The following is a 22,149-nucleotide window of genomic DNA, read 5'->3' as shown; positions in this document are numbered from 1 at the left end:
TTCTAAAATCTTAAGGCAAGTAGCGGGCAGTCCTTACCTTAAAAATGCCTATTAGATTTCAAGACTCAATCTGTACAATTTGTTGCCATCTTAAGCGTGAAAAATCTCGACGGCCTAATCCTTGAATCAGCTTACATGCTTGCCAATGTAGAATACTAAATTTTAATATCGAATCTTTATAGACGGTGGATAGCGTCAAAAGGCAATCGCGTATATCCTACTTCATTAGTGAGGGCATGCGTGAGCAAATCTCTTTCAGTTAACATTTAAATCGAGCTCCAATTGTCCTTAATGTCACCGCTACCTACCTAACTTTCGAAATCTGAAAGTGAACACCACTAATTAACTGTTCTTCTAGCTCGCGATACCGTTGTACAGTACAACTAGTTTGTTTTAGAAGACAAAACTTCAAGATTCTATATAAACTTTGCATAGCAGCAATTTTTTTTCGAAACTCCCTTTCAGTTTTAATCCAAAGTGTTGCGTTTGATTTAATTGTTCTCGTTGTGCGTCTTTCAACTTTTGTTTGCACAATTGAGCATGATTGCGCAACATCTATTAAAGTCTTATCTATGGATAAGACTTGTTGACTCTTCCAAAGCAACCCTCAAAGTTTTCACCACGATAGCCCGTAAGCTAAATAGCACTCCTCTACTATATTGATAGTCATCTCACCCCACAATGGCGAGAAGGTTGCGCGTTGTCTGTACTCTGGTCAAGTGTTCGATTGTTACTATTATAACCAGGTAATAAGTCAATAATTATAAAAAGATAGTGACATGTATGCCTCGTAATATTATCATCGCCAAAGGCAGCGATGAATTCATAATGAAAACCAAAAAAGTGATTTGTTATTACGATCAGCTTGAACACGAGCAAGGTGGTCATATCGCTCTAAACCACAATGCCACGAAGCTATCCGTCGAGACAAGGCGCAATCTTTTCTAAGCGTTAAAGAATTGCTACCTCTGCCGGGTTGCGACCACGCAGCCTTACGTAATAATTCTTTTGGCGAGTCAAAATTAAAAGCAAGCTGTTTTTGATTAAAAAAAAATGCAGAAGGGACTTTTCAGCGAACCGAAAATAATTATTCTGTTGCTGATATATCACAATAATTTTTAGGACAGCCTGACGGCGAAACCATAAGCGATCATTTAGAAACGAATAGTTTTATCTAGATGAATGCAAAATAGATTTCGGGGTCGGCGACCTGTATGCCCTCTATTTCTCGTGTACCTTCAAGTGAAAATAATAAGTTCGTGTTAATATGCAGTCAGTTATGAAACAACGAAAGTTACATCGCTGTCCTAAATCGCTCTGTTTTTTCCCAATAAGTAGCGAGTAAATCAGTTGGTAGAAGTTAGTAACGGTTTCAACCAGTTTATCGCTTCTACAGTCGCAACAGCCCCTTTGTTGGGGCATGTATCTAGAGAGATAGTAACCTTAAACACGTTCCTTTTCGGATGGACTAGGCATGGCAATTTTGAGATACTCATTCCTCAAACGTCTCTTTATCCAACACACTCCATTCGTCCGACTCATTACGATGCCATTGCTAATTTCATTCGTCCTCTTCTTCCTCGCTTTTGCTCGAACCGCTCATGGTATAGACTGTCCGATGGAATTTTTAATGAAATTTGCAGCCAGCCCAGATCTTGCTCTCTGCACGGCCGACACGGGTTTCAGCTTAGAAACCATTCCAACCATGACTGTGGACAAGATGATAAATGTATGCAAGACCATGCCCTGCATGAAGCTCATGGATGAATTGGCGGCCGCAAAACTCGGCAATTGCACCGTTCCAGGCACCAATGTTTCTATTCAGCAAGATGTTTTAGGCAAATTTGCCACTGCGTGCCAAGAGACTGACTCGATGAGTTCAACGGGGTCGATGGGTTCAGCAGGATCAATGGGGTCGATGAACGGCAGTGTTCCACTTGTCGATGATGAGTCGAAAGCTGACATTGCAGATGAAGAACAGTCTTCGGAAAGAAGTCCACCCAGCAGCTCCACAAGCGGTGCCGAGTCTCTCAAAGTCAAATTTGCGTCTGCAATTGTGCTGCTAGTCGTAATTTTGGCGTGACCAGTCAATAAAAATAAATTTAAATTGTAAATGTTAAGATTTTTTTGGGATGACAAGTCTGGTCACCCACTTTCAAAGATTGCAACCTTATAATTGCTTTTGTGCAGTCTTCTCTTGGTGTGCTACAATTAAGAGAGTCACTATAGGTACTTTTGCAGGCGGTTGGAAGGGTGCTGCATGCATTTTGACGCTAAGTGCCCAGAGCGACTTGTTATAAGCGTATTGCTTGGTGTTATACCAAATAGAATTTGTGTGAGATGGATTGTCGTTAAGAATTCCGAAACAAAGTCCATTTACCGTGGCGACGCTCATTTACTTATCCGTTTTACTCAATGTGGACGAATTGAGTCAAAATGATGTGCTCAATTGAGACTTACTAGCTGGTTGCGAAGAAGTAAGCCACAAAATAGGTGTCTCGCATCAATGACATTATACACGGATGTTACATAGAGCACTAGTTGTGATGGATTTACATACCTTATACGTTGCGTAATGAATTTCGTGCGAAGCACATTCAGCACCTGTGATGTCTTCAAGCTCCATGTCGCCACAATATAAATAAATACAAGTGCATTTTTTTATATTAGTCTCGAAAGAGTTCAATATTGGATCTCGTTGCGCGTACTTAATTCATCATTAACTTTATTACAAAACGTTGTAAGCACAGGCAACTTTTACCACATTTCCATGCCGCTTTTACAAAGCAGCTGTCTATAATCTTATCGCAAATCATGCGGCAAATGCTTGAATATCAAAGAACCAAAGATGGTCGTGCCGTGTCGTCCTCGGAATTCAGAAAATACCTTGTTGCATTTTGCAATTTGCCAAAGCCAATCCATCTCTTAATCGCAATATGAACTTTTCGACGACGCTGGTGATTGGAATCCTGACCTTTGTTGCCACTGCATATGCCGAAGAGTGCTCGACAACCCAGTTTTTGACGATCGCAGGCAGTGTACATCTAGAGGGGTGTACCTCCGACATTGGATTCCGTGGCTTTGAAGCCATGTCGACGCTTTCGGAAGATCAGATCGTAGCAGTTTGCGTCAGCCCGCAGTGTTTAAAGCTCATGGACGAAATGAGGTCCATGAACCTCGGCGACTGTATCATTCAAGGCACGAATGTTGCACTCGACAAAGACTTTCTTGATCCTTTTAAGAAAAGATGCGGCGGAGGAGACGTTGCAAATTCATCCTCGACCGATGGGATCGGCTCTTCTGTAATTACTTCAAGCTCGGTCACAATCAAGGCTGCTCTGGAACTTGTCGGGTTGACTTTATTGACTGTACTGTTGCTAAGTTTTTAATACCATTAAACATATCTATCTTGCAACTAAATGTGTGTTGAGTGCTTTCATTTCACACACGTTTTTGCACAGCGCATTCTACAAGAAATAGGAACTCTAGAACGAATTTCTACAATCTATAATCCTGATTTTTCGGACATCGCTGAATCGGCAAAGCTTTGTGCTTCTTATCAGGTTCTATTGCTTGTCTATGACACAATAAAAAGTCGTCATTCTACAAAAAACTTGCCAAGTGAAGCACACGAACAGAAATGACTTCGTTTATTGCTCTCGTGTTGATCACCGTGACATTTGTATGTCGCTCACGTGCAAGCGAATTGTGTTCGTACACCGCACTATTAGAAGTAGCAGGTAATTCCAACATTGGTAGATGCTCGAAAGGCGTCGGTCTCGGTGGTTTGTCTGAAATGTCAAAGCTCACGACCAAGCAGCTCGAAGTTGTGTGCGTGAGCACTGCGTGCAATGCGCTGATGAAGGAAGTAGCTGCATTGAATCTCGGCAATTGCAGAGTTCCAAAGACCGAGATTTATATTCAAGCAGATATTCTTGATGTTTTTGCAGAGAGATGTAGCGCACTCGGCTCAGCAAATAACGACGGCTTCGTCTCTTCCGACAATCTCACGGATAGCCGTATTTCATCTGTTGCCATCAGCCCCGCATCGATCGTGGCGAACATATTGATGGTGTTTCTTGCAGTGTTGTTGCCATGAAGGAAGATATGATGCATCACTGTTAGCTTGTTATTATTAACGCTGGAAGCTTGGCGGTTCCCTTAAATAAATGGTACTTTGTAACAAACTAGTTTCAGTCATGTTCAGTTACCGAGCTACATCGGACGGTATGACACTATTTCACTTTTCGTCTATCTAGAGCTGACCCTTGTAGAAACTTATTGGAGCTCAGTATGCTGCTTCTCTTTTTAAAATTCGTTATTTTTCGTCCAACTTTATAGCGTGAGCAGTTCAAATGTTGTATCATTAAAAGTGCGCTGTGGCAAGGCCAATTTGCAAAAGCATCGAGTCATAAGCGGTAAGCACATTGTCACTTCCTAAGAATGCGTTCGCATTTTTTTGCTCAATCGTAAGTTCTTAGGACAATAAAACCAGCCTGAAAAGAACCCATTTCTTATAAGCTCAGTATGTTGGGTGTGGGCTACGCCAACGAATGCATCGATAATTCTTATTGCATTTCAATAATTTTTAGATATTTTTCCATGAAAAAGTGTAGAAATGCCGTACTATTTAACGGTGATCAATCAGCAATGCATTTTCGTAATTAATACCTCTTCATGAAAAATTCAGCGCGCGTATCTACATACCCCGAAAAATGCCCTTAGCCCCTTATTTTAACAAGTATCCTCGTGATTTCTTGTTAATCCTTGTAGCCCTCGAAGGTCGAGACTTACAAGTTGGAGCCCGTGCTATAAATTTCTAGGTGCAGAAAGCGAATCATCATTCAATTCGCGCATGCCGGTTTATTGCCTTGTAAGACTTCATCATCAGGACAAAGAACAAACTTTTTTTACATCCTCTATCAATCAGCTTATTCAACTCTTGCTCTCTTGGCTTGGATAACTCGCAAAGTTTCCGTAGCGAATATTTTTTTGTACCACGAGGCCATTGTCGATAGTCAGCTGTTGAAAAGACATCAAATTTACGCGGCTCTCGGAGCTGGTAACTCGATGAAAATACCTAATAGCCCTGTCCTTGTCATAACAAGAAATCCAAATCACATGGCTAGTAAACAACCATTGCTTCACGAATTGGCCTCATGAAGCATTCGTTATAAATAGATTCACCAGAAGTAATCTTTGCTATAATTCCATAGCTTCCTCTTTGATTGGCTCAATATGCAGCCATCCTACTAATTTATTCTAAAAACGTTTAAATCGTACTTGTTTGTATTGGCAGGTGAATCCGACAACTTTTTTCTAAAATCCAACTTCAATCCTGTCGAATTGCCACGTCAAGCAATTGCTCTCTCTCATTCGTTCTTGTGCAACAATGTCTCGAAAACTCCCCCAGAATTCGAATTCCCACCAAAATCATGAGTTGCTCGTTCATGGAACTCCCTCCAAATCGCCGTGCGGCCGTCATTTCGATCTTGATTCTTCTCATTGGCCTCGTCTTTGGACTATCTTTACACGCGAATGCACACATTCCACAGCCGTGGAATCGCGTCTCGAGCATCATTGGGTGGATCTACTTCTTTTGCTGGAGTGTGAGTTTTTATCCGCAAGTATTTCTAAACCGCGCACGCCAGAGCGTCGTGGGATTGTCCCTCGATTACACGATGCTCAACATGCTTGGATTCATGTGCTACTCGATTTTTAACGTTGCGTTTTACTACTCCGAGAGCGTGCAACAGCAGTATATGCGGCGCCACGACGGTCATCGCAATGCGGTCGAACTCAACGACGTTTTCTTTTCATTACACGCGGCCCTATTGGTCGCTGTGTCGCTTTATCAATGCTATCTCTACCCACGAGGGGATCAAACATTAAAACCAATCACAATCTTGTGGTCCTTTGGAACGTGTGTTGCGGCTCTACTCTTTGGCCTTGTCATTCTATTTACGGGCAATGCCACAACCTCAATTGTGTTTAATACACTTAATTTGCTTTATATGTTCAGCTACGTAAAACTTCTGACATCCCTCGTCAAGTGTCTTCCCCAAATTGTGTTGAATTATCAACGCAAATCGACCGTGGGGTGGACCATTTGGAATGTCCTGCTCGATATGGCGGGAGGAGTTTTGTCCATTGGACAGCAAGTATTGGATGCCAAGGCGACGAACGACTGGTCGGCGATGACAGGAAATCCCGTCAAGTTTTCGCTCGGATTTGTCAGCATTTTTGTGGACGTGGTATTTCTTCTGCAGCATTACGTCTTTTACGCGGATCGGACAAAGTTTCTGGGAGGCGAGAGTGACCCATTTTTACCGAAAGAAGTGGCCACTGGAGCTACAATTTAGGGCAAGCAAAACGGTTAATTGGGCGCTTTCGTGTGTCGTATTCATCATGCATGGCTCAATTTTAAATAATGCCATCTCTGTATAGGCACACAAGGTGCTGCTCAGGAGATAATATATATACAGAAAACCGTAGCAACTATTTCGTCTTACATTTTAGCAAATAAATTACGGTCGTAGTAAAGTGAAGACTACCGCAAGTATATTGAATTAAGAATACGTAACCTTGAATACGAACTCGAAGAGTATTGCGCTCTTGCATCTTGCATCAAACTAAATCATCTCTTTTAAATCTAGTCACTTTTTTCAACTTTTGCTCCAAAAGTGTCCCAATTGCTTCCGTTTTGGGTTCATCGGGCTTCTTGATCTGGCATTTTCTTTTTAACTCCTCCCAACGTGACTTTTCTTCGACTACGCTAATATCAATCATATGATTGAAAAAGTATAGAATCGACGAATCTTTCGGAACCTCCAAATTATCGGACGAATCTTTCAAAGTCATTTGAAAATACTCGACCCAAAACTCCGCCCGAGCGTCAAGAAGTGGCTTCTCGAGCTTCTCCAGCTCACCTTGGACTAACCCAAGGTCATGCAAGACATCCTCCGCCGAGAAATTGTCTAATATGAATTTAGTATACAACCCCTTTTGCAACGTCTGATGCAAACGTAGTACTTTATAATTGCTTCCACCACTAAAAGTCGCTAAAATGCGGGGGTATCCATACAAATGGATCAGTAGATCAATCGCCACTACTGGAGCAGAGGGACCGTTTTGCCTTTCAAGGTATTGATACCAAAGATGAATCACTGGATCGGCTGATAATTCACGAAAGTTGACTTGTGATACGATGGACCTGAAAAGAAGCTCTTGATCATCAACTTGAGACCACAGTCGAAAGACACTCCGTTTTAAATACGATTGAAAAGTCTGTATTGTTTCAAGAGGAAGGAACGATAACAGCATCGTAGCCACAAACTCGAGACCGTGCGTTTTGACAAACAAGTCGGCTAATTCTAAATCCTGGCTTCTACTTTTACGAAACGTGTCAAAGAAGGCATGGTAGAAGATCACTGCGCTATCATCGTGAATAGAGTGTAAAACCTGTGTTACATGCCGTTGATCATTAAACTCTAGTTTGTGAAACACCATCTCGAGAGACATGCCTCGATTGATCCAACTGGTTGCCAAATAGGTATAGAGTTGATACGGATCTGTTTCAACTACCTCCCTCAGCCCTGACAAGACATTACATTTTGATATAGCATTGCCACTCTGATGATATGCTGCGCGCTTGTTCCATACCTCAACGTACGCGTCGTAAAGCTCGACCTCCAAGCGGGTTTGTTCCGAATTACGTGGATTGCGAAATAGCTTTTGTTTCTTTATAACTTCCGTTGGGGTCATGGTTGGCAAGTGATAGGTCTCTAACATTGCAACTGGGTGAAACGGAAGACCGAGCTGTTTTTTGACCCCAAACATTTGTTTGAGCTTTGAAAAATAACGACTGATTGTGCTTCTTTCTTCAAAAGCTCTTTGTCGCCTCGAAATGGAGTTGTCGCGGGTGCTATTCCTACGAGTAGGAGCTACATTGCGTTCAGGAGCAACTGCATTTGTGCTCACAGGTGGCCACGTGGCCCGAATACTGCGTAAAATGACAGCGAAGATCGCAGCCCATACGAGAAAGAGAGGCACCAACCGTGCCATGTTGTTTAACAAGCCAATGACCTGCTTTGTATTTAGTTTATCGTCCAATAATGATTAAAACACGAATTGGCCAATGAATAAGCATTAAAATGTTTTTTGAGTGAAGTTGCGACATGAGCAATTTTAACTATTTAAGCAATTTCGGCACCTTTTACAGATCAGTGCCAGTTATGAACAGATAGATAGCCGTCTCGCAATACCAACAAATGACTTTATATGTTAAGAACGTATGAGTTTGTAGCACCCTTCACCATCGTTCGACATGATGTTAGCCGGCCTCGATGCTGATAACAAGTTTTGGCAGTGGTTCGAGGTTAGTTCGAGTTCTACGTTGCCAGGAGGAGCGTTTATTCTCTAAGTAGATTGCCGCAGGATATCGGACCATAAGTATGTAAACCAAACATATAAAAATTAGCTGTTGGGCCGATGCAACGGGCTAAAGTTGCCCGAATGTTACACAGTCCCCATTCAGTACACTTGGTGTACTTAAGGGGATGATCATTTACTTAAATAAACTAATTTGACAACCCCTCGGGTGTGGTTCACATTGTGACCAGCCCTTGTGTATGTGATGCACATAGGTACATTTACATTAGGAGGGATGACGCCTGGCGTCATCCGCTACGCGAGATATGCAGAAAGATACGCTCGCAATACATATTACTGTTATCTACAGAAATGATATTTTTGATTGGTAAAAATAAGTTTTTATATTTAATGCGATTTAAAATTAATCAGTCCGAAAATTACTTTCTACTTAGTAAGTGCGCACAAGGAGTCGGATTACCGCTCCGTACGACACTTTACTAGAGGTTCGTAGAATCAAGTAGCAACTAATGCCCGAGAGTATATAACTTATAAATGATTATTTTATCACAAATGCACAAGCCTTAGGAAAGCACTAGACGCTCTAAGATCAAAAAGGGGAACTGAACTTTCTTTACATATTCTAATCTAAATACTTACCCTAGCTAATTTAATAAAATATCGGCCACCAGATTTATATCTGGCGGCTGCCACATATGTTATCAATAATAAATGGGAGCTTAAGTAATTCACTCTTTTAGAATAGGATAAAAGGGTATTTTACCTATAAAGTAAATGTACCACAACGACAGTTCTCCAACCGATGTGTTCCCCATTACACCCTTCCCCATCAAACTGTTGACACCGAATGACAGCATTCACTTCATTTTTCTTTTTGAGGTTGGAACATAAACAGCTAACCGTTTCGTTGTGCTGTTCTTTCTTTTGTCTCATGACAACCAAGCGTGAGTCACAGACTCTTAGCAACTTTCTCGACGACAAAGAAATGGTGGACTTTAAAAGTCACTCTCCACCGGAGGAGGGGGAGAAAGAACGTCGTTCTCTGACGCCTTCTCCTCCGGATGAACGTCGGCGGGCCCTAAATCCGTTCACAGAACGTGGTGCCGCCGATGTCTTAACTGCATTGCACAGGACACAGGACCCTGTGTCCAACATTATCCCGAATTCGCTCGATAAAGAGCAAGAACGGGCAATCCCCATAGAGGAACAAGATCGTTGTCGAGCTGCAGAGATAGCGAAAGTTAAAGCTCACAATAAATACAGATTCACTCCACGTAGTGAGGAAGAGCGTCTCAAAGAGATCACAGGTTACAGCTTGGCCATCTGGATTATCCGGTCCCACGGCGAGGACGCCGGAGGAGCTCGCTGCTTGTGACGTTCTTCATGAGCGATTCCTTACGCCGAAAAAAAATGAAAAACGCGAAGTCAGTATCTGCCGCTTTTGCGTGATCAGGTCTGTGGGACTTCGGTGACCTCGATGAGAAAAATTCCATCGTTTTGTTTCCAAACGAATTAAAAAGGGAAATCAAAGTTTCGTTTGAAAACCGGGTTCATCGAGCCCGCCGCCTCCGCAATATTTGGAATATCAGAGAGTCTACGGACATGGTTGATGTTCGCTTGGAACGGAAGTTCACTTCGATTTTCGCCAAGCAAGGCCAAAGGCGATATTTCAGTGCTTCGGTTGACCCTGCAACCATGGATCGAAGCCGCACTGAGGCTATAGATCCAACTTAAAACACGTCTAGTGGTGGAAGCGTCGTTTGACGCGAGTTTGACCTGAGCTCGGCGCTCGAAAAAATCAACGGCGTACGGGCAATCTGCCGAAGACGTACACCAAACTCCCAAGAGTTTTCAGAAGTAGGGTCCCTCAGTCACTTCACCACATACTGGTATCGGCCTTTATGACGGCGTCGCTTTAAAAGTTTCTCCACGTGAAACTGAAGGTTCCCTCGCACATCAAGCAGTGCAGGAGAGGGCCGAAATCTCGAAGGAAGCATTTGATGTTCTAAAGCACGAGGTGCAACTTCTTCGCTAGAGCCATGCTCGGATTAAGAGCTCTTTTGAGGCGGTTCAAAACCGTTTTTCCATGATGGAACGTCAGCAGCCTCGTTACGAGGGCCAGCTGGACATCCTGATGAGGATGCAGCAATCTGCGGCACGACCGCCTGTCTCAGCGCAAGCGCCTTTAAGTTTACGTAGGGAGGGTCCTGATATGGCTTCAGCAAGCCGGCGTAGAGCACTGGCTGTGTACGCAGCTTGCTAGGAAGGTTTAGCGTGTAAGCGAGGCCCTTCTTGGCCAGTCCGTAAATCACTCAATAAAGCGCGGGCGCAATTTGGCCTTGAAGACCCGGAAGCAAGTTATTAGGACGGTTTTTAGCGTTAAATCAAACTCGGTCTCCGACTACATAAGAATTAATGCAGCTCCTGCCTTAGGCATCTGCTTGTTCTTTTTGTTTGTCTTGGCTACCAGCCATCGTATCCCTTACATGTCTTAAGACACTTAATCGCGTAGCAAGAAACTCGCTTATTTGTTTCCGAACGGTAACAGGGCTGATATTAGCAAGCCTATCGGCTAATTCTCCCCACCAAGCCTTGAGCAACGCAGGGGAATCTAACGGAACGCGTGGATGGATGAGACCATTGACATAGAACGGAGTATTGCCTGTAAAGGCATGTACAGCGTTATTTAACGCGAATTCTACCACTGGGAGCATTGAGCTCCAGCGCTTTGGCATGTGTGCACACACACTGCATAAAACATCTTCAATGACGCGATTGACACGTTCAGTTTGACCATCGGTCTGCAAATGGTCCGCTGAGCGCATGTCCAATCTGGTTCCAAGCACTCGGAAAATTGATTTCCAGATTTGACCCTTGAAATGGGGGTCTCGATCAGAGACAATTGCCACTGGCAAACCGTGTTGCCGAACCCGATGTATAAACAGCCTTCCTTCACCATTAATAATATCCGGCACCCCAGCCGCTAAGTGAGCCGTTTTGCTCATAAGGTCAACAAAGACCACTATGCCGGAGTTACCGGCCGAATCTTTCGATAGACCGCAAACAAAATCCATACTAATGGACTTCCAACACCATGTGGGGACTGGCAGACTTGCCAGTGGCGCAGCAGCATGCGCCGAGGGTTTAACCTTTGGCAAATCTCGCATGTGCGAACGTATGTGCGGACCCATTTATAAAGTTTGGGCCACCAATAAATCTGGCTTACAGAGCCGTAGGTCTTTTCTCTACCGAGATGACCACAAAGGACAGTATCATATGCTTCATAGAGGATTCGGTACTTCAAATCCTCATGATGAGGAACAACGACATGCAGAGGGTTCGCAGTGTCTGTGCAATTAATCAACAGGGCGACATCAATAGAAAATCGATGTAACCTTGCACGCAAACGTGCCGGCAATTTAATAACTGAATCAGAGTTCTTTTAAGCTCGTAAAACAGCTACACACTGTTCATCCTTGGCGTGAACCAAACGGATTAACTCAGTATTAGGCGACATTATAGTCGTTAGAGGAGGGAGATCATAATTTGGCCTGCGCGATAACGCATCAGCCAAAGCATTCTGCTTGCCAGCGAAGTTGTATTCGGCAAAAAAGGTTAGCCATCTGGCCATTCTTTGTGAAAGATGAAACGACTTAGTCGAGAACATACTTCATAGCAAGTAACTATTTGTCATGAACTGGGTAGTATTTTCTGCAGCTTTAAGCTGTCTAGATTCGAAAGCAATTACACGTTCACGTGCATCATCACCTTTCTCTAACAGAGTACTGCCAATTGCAAGATCCGACCCGTCACAGACGACACTGACAGGCCAATTTGGATTCGGCAGTGTCAGAATCGGGGCATGGATAAGACAATTCTCGACTGCTTGGAAAGCATTATACTCTGGGCTAGTCCAGCCCAAATCTGTATCCTTTTGAGGAGGTTGTATTATGGTCTATCCATATCAGCGTAATGCTCGCTATAATTGGGGAAGTAATTGGCAAGATCCAACCACTTTCGCAAATCCTTTTGGTTTTTAGGAACCGGCCAATCTACTATGGCAATTACCGTAGCGGGATCCGCTGTAAGGCCTCGCTTCCCAATGAAGCATTCTAAAAAAGGAATTTCGTCTGCGCCAAAAATGCATATAGATGCATTGGTATACAATTTGTTTGTGCGCATATAATTGAGCACTGCTCGCAAATGATCTAAATGGTTGTCCGGATCCTACCGACCCTGCACCACACCACTGTGGAAAAAAGGTCATCAGTAAAAGTCTTTGCATAACCTCGATAAGGGCGGAACAGTGCGTCACTAGGCGATTAAATGTTGCCATGGCGTTGGAAAGCCCTTGTATCATAACCAACTACTCCCATAGCATACCGCTTGAAGACCTAACTTCTGTAAGAGGGATATCGCTAGCTTGCATGAGCAGTTGGTAATAACAATTAACTAAGTCAAGTGCACTGTACATTGCACATCCCACCATATTGTTCTGAAGAATATCCTTTCTCGGAATGAGGTTTTGTGCTGATAAAGTGGCAGTATTAAGCTTATTATAAGCATGTACAATGCGCCATGTACCATTTGGCTTTTTGACACAAAATGTCGGTGTCGAATGAGAAGATTGGCTCTCTCGTAACATTCCAGCCTCGTGCTTAGCACGGAAGATCGTCAATGACGTCACACAGTTCCTTTGGTAAAGGCTAATGTCGTGTGACACAGTATTTGGTTCCCGGAACAAAGTCAATTTCATGACGAACACCCCTATCCGGAGGTAAAACAGATGGTGGGTTATTACATACCACATCTTGGAATTCCTTAAAATGGGTCATCGATCCTTAAAGATCCTACGGATCTTTAAGGATCGATGACCCATTTCGCGCACTAAGTGCAGCTTTTGTGTTATCCAGGATAGCTTCGTCTAGAATTGACGATGACTTTAACTCAACCATAGGTCGAATGACCACCATTTCAGATAAGTCACCTGCTTTTAAGGCTCGACCGCACTCATCAATAGACAGTTCGTCTAGCTCTAAAAGAGCATGTAACGAGAGGATTGCCGCAAGGCTAACTTCTCCCTCGACTTACTCGGTTAGACCATTTACAAGCGTATGCAATTGCTCGCTCGTATGACTTTTTGACGAAATAGACGCTTTGTGTCTCTTCTGTCTCGGAGTAAAGACAATACGCCTCCTAGAGGCGGGGACATTCCGTCACCAAATTTTTAAGCCCATATTAATTCTATACCAGAGCTGGTGTCTAGTTCGACACTCGACAAGGAATTTAGGTAACTCAACTTCCTTGTGTAGCGACCGTTTGCGTGTCACTTCAAGTGCATTAAAAGGGTTTGACCCGAAATGCCCTGGCGAACCGCCAATAGTGTCACTACTGACACTCAAAGTGGTGCCACCTCGGCCAACCACACTCGGTGGACTTAGACGTGCCACTCGACGTATCTCAGGGATATTGCACCCTTGATGCCCTGTTTCACCGCCAATAGTATCACTTTTGACACTCAGCATGGTGCCACCTCGGCCAACCATACTCGGTGAACTTAGACGTGCCACTCCACGTATCTCAGAGATATTGCATACTTGATGACTCGCCCTTAGGCCCACAATGCTTAGGTAAAGTCTCAGTTTCATGTTAGAAAATCGTTATTACATTGAGTGTCACTCGACGGAGTACGTGTCGTTCTACTCCCTCTTTCTGAGTCGGGCTGAGAATTATTGTTTTCAACATTGAAGTTTATTACTTCAGAGATTCCAATGTCTGAAACTTTGACAGATTCAGTCAGTGATCCGCGCGAATAGTGCTTTATTATCTTGCAAAGGTGGTCCATGACTCTCCAAAACATTGCTAAGAACATTGCGCGTGGCGCCTAAGGTCTTAGATCTCCAATCGATCCATGGCTCATGGCGTTCAAGCCAGGCCATACCAAGGACGAGATCATATCTCGAATCCAAATCAAGGATGAGACAGCGTTCCACTCTGTCAAAGTCCAGAAACCTTATACCTAAGTTCAATAGACGCTAAGAAAAGTGACACGAGTCCCAGCCGCTTAGCTAACAGTGGTTGTATCACTTTCATGCGCTTTAAGCGGTTCAACGTATGCTAATTATCCTTAAGGGAACGACATCGAGCATAACTGCAAGACGCTCTTGAGTCAATTAAAATTGACCATGGCTTATCAAAGCCCTTCACAGTCGCTTCAGCGACTAACAAGCCAGACTTGTACTTAAGCCCCGTGCCATTATGCCCCGTCTAACTGGTGCTAGGTCCTGATTACTCTCACCTCCTAAAGGTTCAACAGACCCTAGGGCACTCCCAAGAGCGCGCGCCGCAACTACTGGGTATCGACGTTTTCCCGCACCGTACCAGATTTCTGGTATTGGTCGGAATTGGTGCTCTTTCGAGCTTTACGCGTATTTCGTAGGGGACAGGCCGGACTTAAATGTTTGTGCTTTCGCACATACAACATCTACGGTTTTTCTTATGCTGTTCCACAGATTGAAGTGCTTCTTCTTCTTCCTCAACAAAGCTTAGATCCATGAAATCCGGTCTATTGGACGGTACCCATGTGCTCGAAGAGCTTTTTCGGTAAACAGGGGTGCTAACGCGAGCAGACATAAAGTCGAACTCAGCGCGTAGCCCTATGGCAACTGCCTCTTCGAAGGTAGCAGGATGAAATCGGAATAACTCCGTCCGAGCAGCGGCCTCTTTGAGCCCCCCCCTACGAATTTTCTTACAACAATTGCTTCTTGCACCGAGTTCTCAGCTCCTGGACATAAAAACCCTAGAATTCGTTTACCCTCTCGAGTTGCTATGAGCCGTGATCGCATGCGAAAAACCTACTCAGGTGGTGCAAACATGCTGGTAATTTGCTGCTTCAGCGAATCCCATGAGGGAAGAGCGTCGCTTATGGACGTGCTGCACGATAGTACCCACCCAATGGCTCTACCTCCGAGTTTAGAAATGGCCATAGCCACCTTTTGCCGTTCTGTTAAGAACAAGGCGGAGTCAAATGACAACTTCATCTGCTTAATCCAAAAAGGGAGTTTTTTTCCTCTTTCCACTCAAATGTCTTTGCATGAAAACTTGAGGGCGAGCCTTAGGCTCTGAATCAGGTGCAGAAATGTCCCGAGTTGGCATATATATCGCAAGATGATCCTGAGCCTGGCCGATCAGGGAGGATTCATATCGCATGAAGGCTTCAAGCCTTGCATGCAGGACCTCTGATCCCTGGGATATAAAAACTCTACATGTTCAAGCCCAAATAAAGTTTTTGAGCTTGTTTTACGCTGTGCGTTGCGCCTCTGAAAGTTCTGGAAACTCTTCCTATTCAGTGGAGGTTTCGTGTTATAAAGACTCAGGCGTAGACTGACTACGAGTGCTACCAGGTTTAGCGGAGCTACCTCGCTCCTAAAGTCAGAGGTAGACTTTAAGACTCAAATAGTCTTTTAGTTCTATAGAAGTAATAGTTTTAATTTCTCAGGGAGTCGTACAAGCTATTAAAGCTTAATGAATTCTAGTTCAAGGAATCCAGGGTTCGTAGAACCAAGTGGCAACTATTGCCCAAGAGTATTTACCTTGAAAGGCTTCTATCTTACAAATCACTGCGCAAGCCTTAGTAAGGGAGTAGACGCTTTCAGATCAAAAGGGGAGCTGTACTTTATTTAACTATTTAAATCTAAAACCTTTCCCTAGCTAATTTAAATATAGATTTCGGCCGCCAGATTCATATCTGGCCGGCCGCGACCACATTTGTTACCCATATAATAAATGAGATTTAAGTAATTAACTATATTAAATAAAATAAAAAGACCACAACAACGGTCTCCAACCAACGGGTGCTCCATTACAAATAGAACCGTAGGCATTCTCAAAGTGTTGATTAAAAAAAGACACTAAAAAATCGATAATTAATTACGACTTAGTAAGAAACTAAATGTGAAATTAGATGTAGGAAATTTCCTTGTCGATAATTGCCAATGTAGGCGGGCACGTCGTAATGCGGCCACGCTCTCCTTAGACTCACACCCTGGCACAGCGAGAAAGAGTTAACCAGCTTCTCTTGCGTGCAGTGAGGTAGTTGTGGTGGGCGCCTAAGCGACCTTACCCAACGCACTAAGACTAAGTACTCTAGTAAGTGTCGTCACGGGAGCGGTATCCGGCTCCTCGTGCGCACTTACTAAGCAGAAAGTAGTTTTCAATCTGTTTTACTTTTAATCGCATTAAATGAAAATACCTATTTCTCCAAATCAAAATGTTATCTCTATAGATAACACTTAATATGTATTGCGAGTGTATCTTTCTAGATATTCGCGTAATGGATGACGCTAGCCGTCATACCTCCTAATGCGAATGTACCTATGTGCATCACATACACAAGGGTTGGTCACAAATGAGAACCACACCCGAGTGGTGGGTCTAATCACTTTTTTTTGAAGGAATTGACCATCCCGTTAAGTACACTAAGTGTACGTAACGGGAATTGTTATACAGTAGGGCAACTTTAGCCCGTTACATCATCCGCCCTTCAAGAACAAATTTACATTTTAAATAAGTCATAGAGTAGCGAGGAATTGCGAGCAGCTTTGCGCGCCGCTAAATCTCTCAATCACTTTAGCGACCTACACGGCGCCAAAGATGCCACCTAAAAGGGGCAATGTTTGTGGGTCGTCTGCGAAGACGCTCACTCAACCTCGCACTAACCGCACGCGCCGCGTTAACTCGCCGGCCACGGCCAATGCCTTAGTCGTAACGCCGACAGCTACTACTGCTGTCGCGTTAACGGGGCTTCACGATCCGTCCCAATTTAATAGTGATGATGTTGATCCGTCTCTCATCGTAGTGATGCGGGAACGAGTTCATGAGGAAGGATAATGGCGCGTTATTGCCAATCGAAACTTTTCTCATGGCTCGCAACATGGAGACAGCAACATTTACGAATGCTGTCTCGTCGTCTGCGCTGGATAACGCAGCGACAGGTAATGAGAGCGCTGCCCATAAATGCGCAGCCGCCTCTCCGTTGGGTATAACCACAACGCCTTATGCTCAGACCATAGTCCATAATGATTCTGACATAGAGGATTCGGAGCCTTAAGCTCCGCCGACGAAACGTGACCGTGCTCAGTCGGTGTCACAAGCCAGTCGTTTAGAACGCGGCTATGTGACGGGTGGCATTCCAAAGATGCCCCCTCCATCTAAATGGCCTCGTTTAGACGGGCCAAGAGCGTCGCTCCTAGAGCGCGCTCTTGTAGACGCACATAACTATTATGGCGTCTTAAAGTCATGGAGGGCTCAGGGAAAATCGGTTGGACATATTTCCCCGATCCCGGTACTATTGCATTCAAATGAAACGCCCGGAAATTACGAAGCGGAATTCAAGCCGCATTCATCCGCATTACGATGCGATGAAACAGCGGTCGCAGCGAATTTATTTCGCCCGCTTGCGTGTGAAAGAAATCGTTGGCGGACTGCACGGTATTGTACCCCGTTTTTCTTCTCACTACCGTACTTCAGCTAGTCCATTTGAGACTAGCGAAGAGGCTTCAGCTGGTGCTCCTTTTCATAGGCATTTACCAAGTCGGGCACATCAATACGTAGGGTATCGATCGGTTCCCAAGATTCATAACTCTTCGGGTAACCTTTCCATTGGACAAGGATCTGATACCTTTGCCTCCCGGAGCGGTGGGCAAGCAACCTTCCAACAGGGCAAGTTTCTGTCTTTTACATGATAACCTCATGGGTCATCGTCATATTGACGAAGCTATTTCCCTCTTCCGCACCGCCAATATTGAGGGGCCCTCCCCCTCTAAGACTCAGACTGCACACAAACGAGACTGGCGTCCGAGGATGGCGCAGTCCGTTAGAATAAAATGGTGTATCATCCGTACTGGCAAGAACACTGTCGTATATAACGAAATCCAGGAAGGGCAATCGCTTGCTCCACTCTTTGGGAGTTGCTATAGTGCGCAAGACATCTGCCACGACCAAGTTGGCACGTTCTGTTTGACCATTGGTCTAGGGATGATCTGCGATTGAAACATGTGGAGCTTGCTACCTAGCAGCTCGACCACATGTCGCTAAAAACCAGGCGTAAAACAAAGATCTCGGTTCGATAAGATGGTCTCGGGCATCGCGTGGCGTTGGTACATGATCCAGGAACAAGAGAGCTGCTTCCTTACCTGTGATCGATGTTTTACATGGTGCTAATTGGACCATATTGCCCAGTCTGTCTACAAAGACGACCAGCCCCGCCCGACCCTTATGATCAGGCGGCATGCCAAACATGAAGTCCAAATTTACTGACTTCCACCAGTTGGTTGGAATCGGTAGCGGCTTCAGTGGCGCACCGCTGGACGGTGCAGGCTTAATGCGCTGACAATGTTCGCAAGAGCGAATATAGTTGGCCACCCATCTATATAGATGTGGCCACCAAAATTCCTCTGACACTCGTAAGAATGTCTTTTCACGGCCCAGATACTCACTAGATGGCGCACCATGGAGCTCGTGAAGGATCATTAGCTTGAGATCTGTGCCATGAGGCTCATAGATTCTGAAGAGATGACAAGGTGGCAGCTGATACCATAACTGGCCATCGCTGTACCTAAATCAATTTAGCTCAGCTTTTAGGTGCGACGGAAGGGAAACCTTTCGTTCACCAAAGTGATCAAACACCAGGCGAAAATGGTCGTTCTGACTGTAACTCTCTTTTATTTTAGAGGCTAATGAGCTCGTCACGTGGTATGCCTTCATGGTTGCCAACGTTGACGGCTGAAATTGTGCTTTAGCACTAGACAAACTCTCCTGGTGTCTTACCTCGAAGCTTGGTCTGCGCGGTAAAGCGTCAGCCGAAACATTCGACTTATCCGGCTTATATTCAACTTTGAAATTGAATTCAGAGAAGAATGTGAGCCATCTTGCCATTCTAGACGAGAAGTGCGGTGAGTTTATTGCGGTCCGCAATGATGCGTGATCCGTATAAATTACGAATGGTTCGGTGCCCAATAGGTGCACTCGAAACTTAACAAGAGCATACCTTATGAAAGTAGCTCCTTTTCATGCGCAGGATAGTTCGGTTCCGCGGCTTTTAAAAGTCGGGACTGATAAGAGATGACACGGTCAATGCCGTCGTCATCCTTTTGCATGAGCGCGCTGCCGATTGCAAAATTACTTGCATCGCAGACGACGCTCAAAGGCTTATTCGCGTCTGGCAATGCCAAGACCGGTGCCTCCACAAGAGATTGCTTCGCTGATGTGAACGCATCATCTTGTTCTTTAACCAAACCCATTCTGCGTCCTTTTTAAGGAGGTCAAATAATGTTTAGTTTGCTCTGAATAATTCTTGCTTTATTTATGCAAGTAATTAGCGAGCCCTAGGAATTGGCGCAAATCCTTCCAATGCCGTGGGATTGGCCATTCCTTTACTGATTTTACCTTGTCTGGGTCTGCTCGCACACCATGTATACCAACGATGCAGCCCAGTACAGGTATCTCGGGGCCCCCTATGACGCACTTTGCAAGTTGACGTACAACTGGGCGTCCTTCAAAGTCTGCAACCCAGCGTCTAAATGGCGCTAGTGCGGCTCTTTTTGTACTCAGCCCGTCCTCGGCCCTACTATGCACGAATACATCGTCAAAGTAATGGGGCGCGAAGGCACGGTCCTGACGCATCACGTCAGCCACCACTCGGTTGAATATCGCTGGTGCGTTTTTTTTAACCTTGGGGCATCACAAGCCACTCTTAAAGCATACCGCTTGCGGTGCTTACAGATGTTTTGGCTACATCGGACTATCTCATGAGTACCTGATAGTAGCCATCTTCTAAATTTAACGCGGAAAAAATAGTTGACTTTCACATTTGCGCCGGAGTGGTTGCCGTGTTCAGCTTATTGTAAGCATGAACCACGCGCCATCCACCTGTGGCTTTACACGCACAAAAGGTCGGGCTGCAGTGAGGCGACTTGCTCTCACGTACATGTGCCCGCCTTGGCTCGTTTGTTGAAGAACTCATCAATATAATCGGCTTATTCTTTAGGCAACGGCCATTGCCTGGTGACACAATACTTTGTGCTAGGGTCGAAGTCAATGCCGTGCCAGATGTTCCTATCTGCTGGTAGGCGGCTCGGCACTTCTTCTGGGAACAAATCGCGATGTTTCCACAGAACCTCAAGAACGGACTGTCTCTCAAGGCATCACAGCCTCGAGCAGCGAACAGATTATTTTTGTTCATTTTTAGGATGCTCTCGCCCATTGTGGACGACGAGCACCACAAGAGTCCACCATGTTCTCTTTTGGAACTGTCGTGACTATTTCGTGGATCTTTGCTTCCTTTATTTCGGCAAGGAATAGATCCAACGACATCACCGGGAGTTTTACTAGCTCCGCGGCAGATTTAAGGGCTTGCCGGAGCACCTTTACTGAAGATGCCTCCGCAATCTTGTCTTTGGCACCTCGTTGGAAGGCCCGTCCTCTTTTGATAGGATCTGATCCAAAGGTCACTCGTTAGACGTGCCTTTGATCGTCCTTTTCTGTCGGGTACTCGTTCTTCGAGTCACAGGATGGGTGCGTTGCTCTCCTGGCTAACGCACCCCTCCAAACCGCACCAGGCTCTAGGCTCTGTGCCGATTTATGCGACGCATGACTTCCTGCCAGCTCGCCGTCTACTGCCACAGGCCCTCGGCTCTGTGCAGGACTATGGGACACATGACTACTTGTCATTGCCTTTTTCACTACCCTCGTCTCCACGAGCTCGGTAGAAATTGGTGACGTTTGACATCCCGTCAACGCACCCTCAATTGTGTTCGTCACGACATCATTTGCATACGCCTCTTGCAGGAGCACATCCTTTCAGGTGTCCTCCGTAGAGTTCGTAACTTTGCATGTACGCCAGTCTATCCATGGTTGGTGCTCTGCCAACCATGGCATGCCTAGGATGAGGTCATACGGACTCTCCATACCTAGCACTGTGAACTTCTCGTTACAAGAGAAGTCACTAAAGTTAAAGGCGAGTTCTAACTGAAAATCTTCAGACTTAGCGAGCGCGCAGTTCGCTAAACGAACGGTCGCCTTCTCGCTTGCCATCCTGGCAAATCGATTCAAACATCGCCGGTTTCATTCTTAGAGCCGCGAGTCGTACAAAATTTTAAGATGCACCCGAATCCACTGGGAGGATCATCACCTGGTCACAGCCTCGCACGTGAGCGTTATAGACCAGCAGGGTCAAGGTCAGAAATTTTGGTACCTCAGGAACTATACTACCCATTTGTTCGAAAAATCTGAGCTTAGGGGTAGCTTCAGAGTCCGCGTCAGTAGGGCATCCCGTTCCTACTGCGCTCCTGCATTTCCCGACCCCTCAGTGGTCGATGCAGAACTAATGCGTCTTGCACGCTGGTTCTTGCCATCGCCCTTTTGGATGGGAGTTCTCTTGCTGGGCATCTTTGCCTTAGCAGGTGCCCTGGCATAGCAAGCCATCATATGGCCGCGCTTGCCACATTTGTAACAGACAACGTCTGCATTGCCCAACACCATGGGAGTGGCATCTGACCTCTCGGCTGACGGCCTATACCAAGCTGTCGCCGAGGCACTATTGTAGGATTGCTCCTCAACCAAGTCAATTTGGATTATTTTTTTCATTGTCCACGGCTCCTTTCTTAAAAGGGCTTGTCGCGATGGGCCATGCCGTAGTCCGTTCATAAACGTGGGCACCTCAACGTGCTCCGGAATCGGACCTAAGGTAATGGACGCCGA

General features: G+C 45.1%; 6 protein-coding genes across 6 annotated transcripts; 4 read left to right on the top strand and 2 right to left on the bottom strand.

Moving 5' to 3' along the window:
• Positions 1-1,258: 1,258 nt before the first annotated feature.
• Positions 1,259-2,626, bottom strand: CCR75_002532 (uncharacterized protein; the record flags this gene model as incomplete). The annotated part of the gene is made up of 2 exons (XM_067960629.1): positions 1,259-2,308; positions 2,561-2,626. The coding sequence occupies 2 exons, from the start codon at positions 2,624-2,626 to the stop codon at positions 2,171-2,173; spliced, it is 204 nt and encodes a 67-aa protein (XP_067822264.1). The 3' UTR covers positions 1,259-2,170.
• On the top strand, positions 1,631-2,083 carry CCR75_002533 (uncharacterized protein; the record flags this gene model as incomplete). Its single annotated transcript, XM_067960630.1, has 1 exon — positions 1,631-2,083. One exon carries the CDS (start codon positions 1,631-1,633, stop codon positions 2,081-2,083), a length of 453 nt encoding a protein of 150 aa, XP_067822263.1.
• A 310-nt stretch (positions 2,627-2,936) lies between the features above and the next one.
• Positions 2,937-3,389, top strand: CCR75_002531 (uncharacterized protein; the record flags this gene model as incomplete). Its single annotated transcript, XM_067960628.1, has 1 exon — positions 2,937-3,389. One exon carries the CDS (start codon positions 2,937-2,939, stop codon positions 3,387-3,389), a length of 453 nt encoding a protein of 150 aa, XP_067822261.1.
• A 251-nt stretch (positions 3,390-3,640) lies between these two features.
• CCR75_002530 (uncharacterized protein) lies at positions 3,641-4,099 on the top strand (the record flags this gene model as incomplete). Its single annotated transcript, XM_067960627.1, has 1 exon — positions 3,641-4,099. The coding sequence occupies one exon, from the start codon at positions 3,641-3,643 to the stop codon at positions 4,097-4,099; it is 459 nt and encodes a 152-aa protein (XP_067822262.1).
• A 1,336-nt stretch (positions 4,100-5,435) lies between these two features.
• On the top strand, positions 5,436-6,362 carry CCR75_002529 (uncharacterized protein; the record flags this gene model as incomplete). Its single annotated transcript, XM_067960626.1, has 1 exon — positions 5,436-6,362. One exon carries the CDS (start codon positions 5,436-5,438, stop codon positions 6,360-6,362), a length of 927 nt encoding a protein of 308 aa, XP_067821787.1.
• Positions 6,363-6,627: 265 nt separating this feature from the next.
• CCR75_002528 (uncharacterized protein) lies at positions 6,628-8,064 on the bottom strand (the record flags this gene model as incomplete). Its single annotated transcript, XM_067960625.1, has 1 exon — positions 6,628-8,064. The coding sequence occupies one exon, from the start codon at positions 8,062-8,064 to the stop codon at positions 6,628-6,630; it is 1,437 nt and encodes a 478-aa protein (XP_067821786.1).
• Between the last annotated feature and the right edge of the window lie 14,085 nt (positions 8,065-22,149).

Source organism: Bremia lactucae, linkage group LG2 (assembly GCF_004359215.1).
Source record: "Bremia lactucae strain SF5 linkage group LG2, whole genome shotgun sequence".
In the NCBI taxonomy this organism is placed as follows: Eukaryota; Oomycota; class Peronosporomycetes; order Peronosporales; family Peronosporaceae; genus Bremia; species Bremia lactucae.
This window is presented reverse-complemented; position numbering and strand designations above follow the sequence as displayed.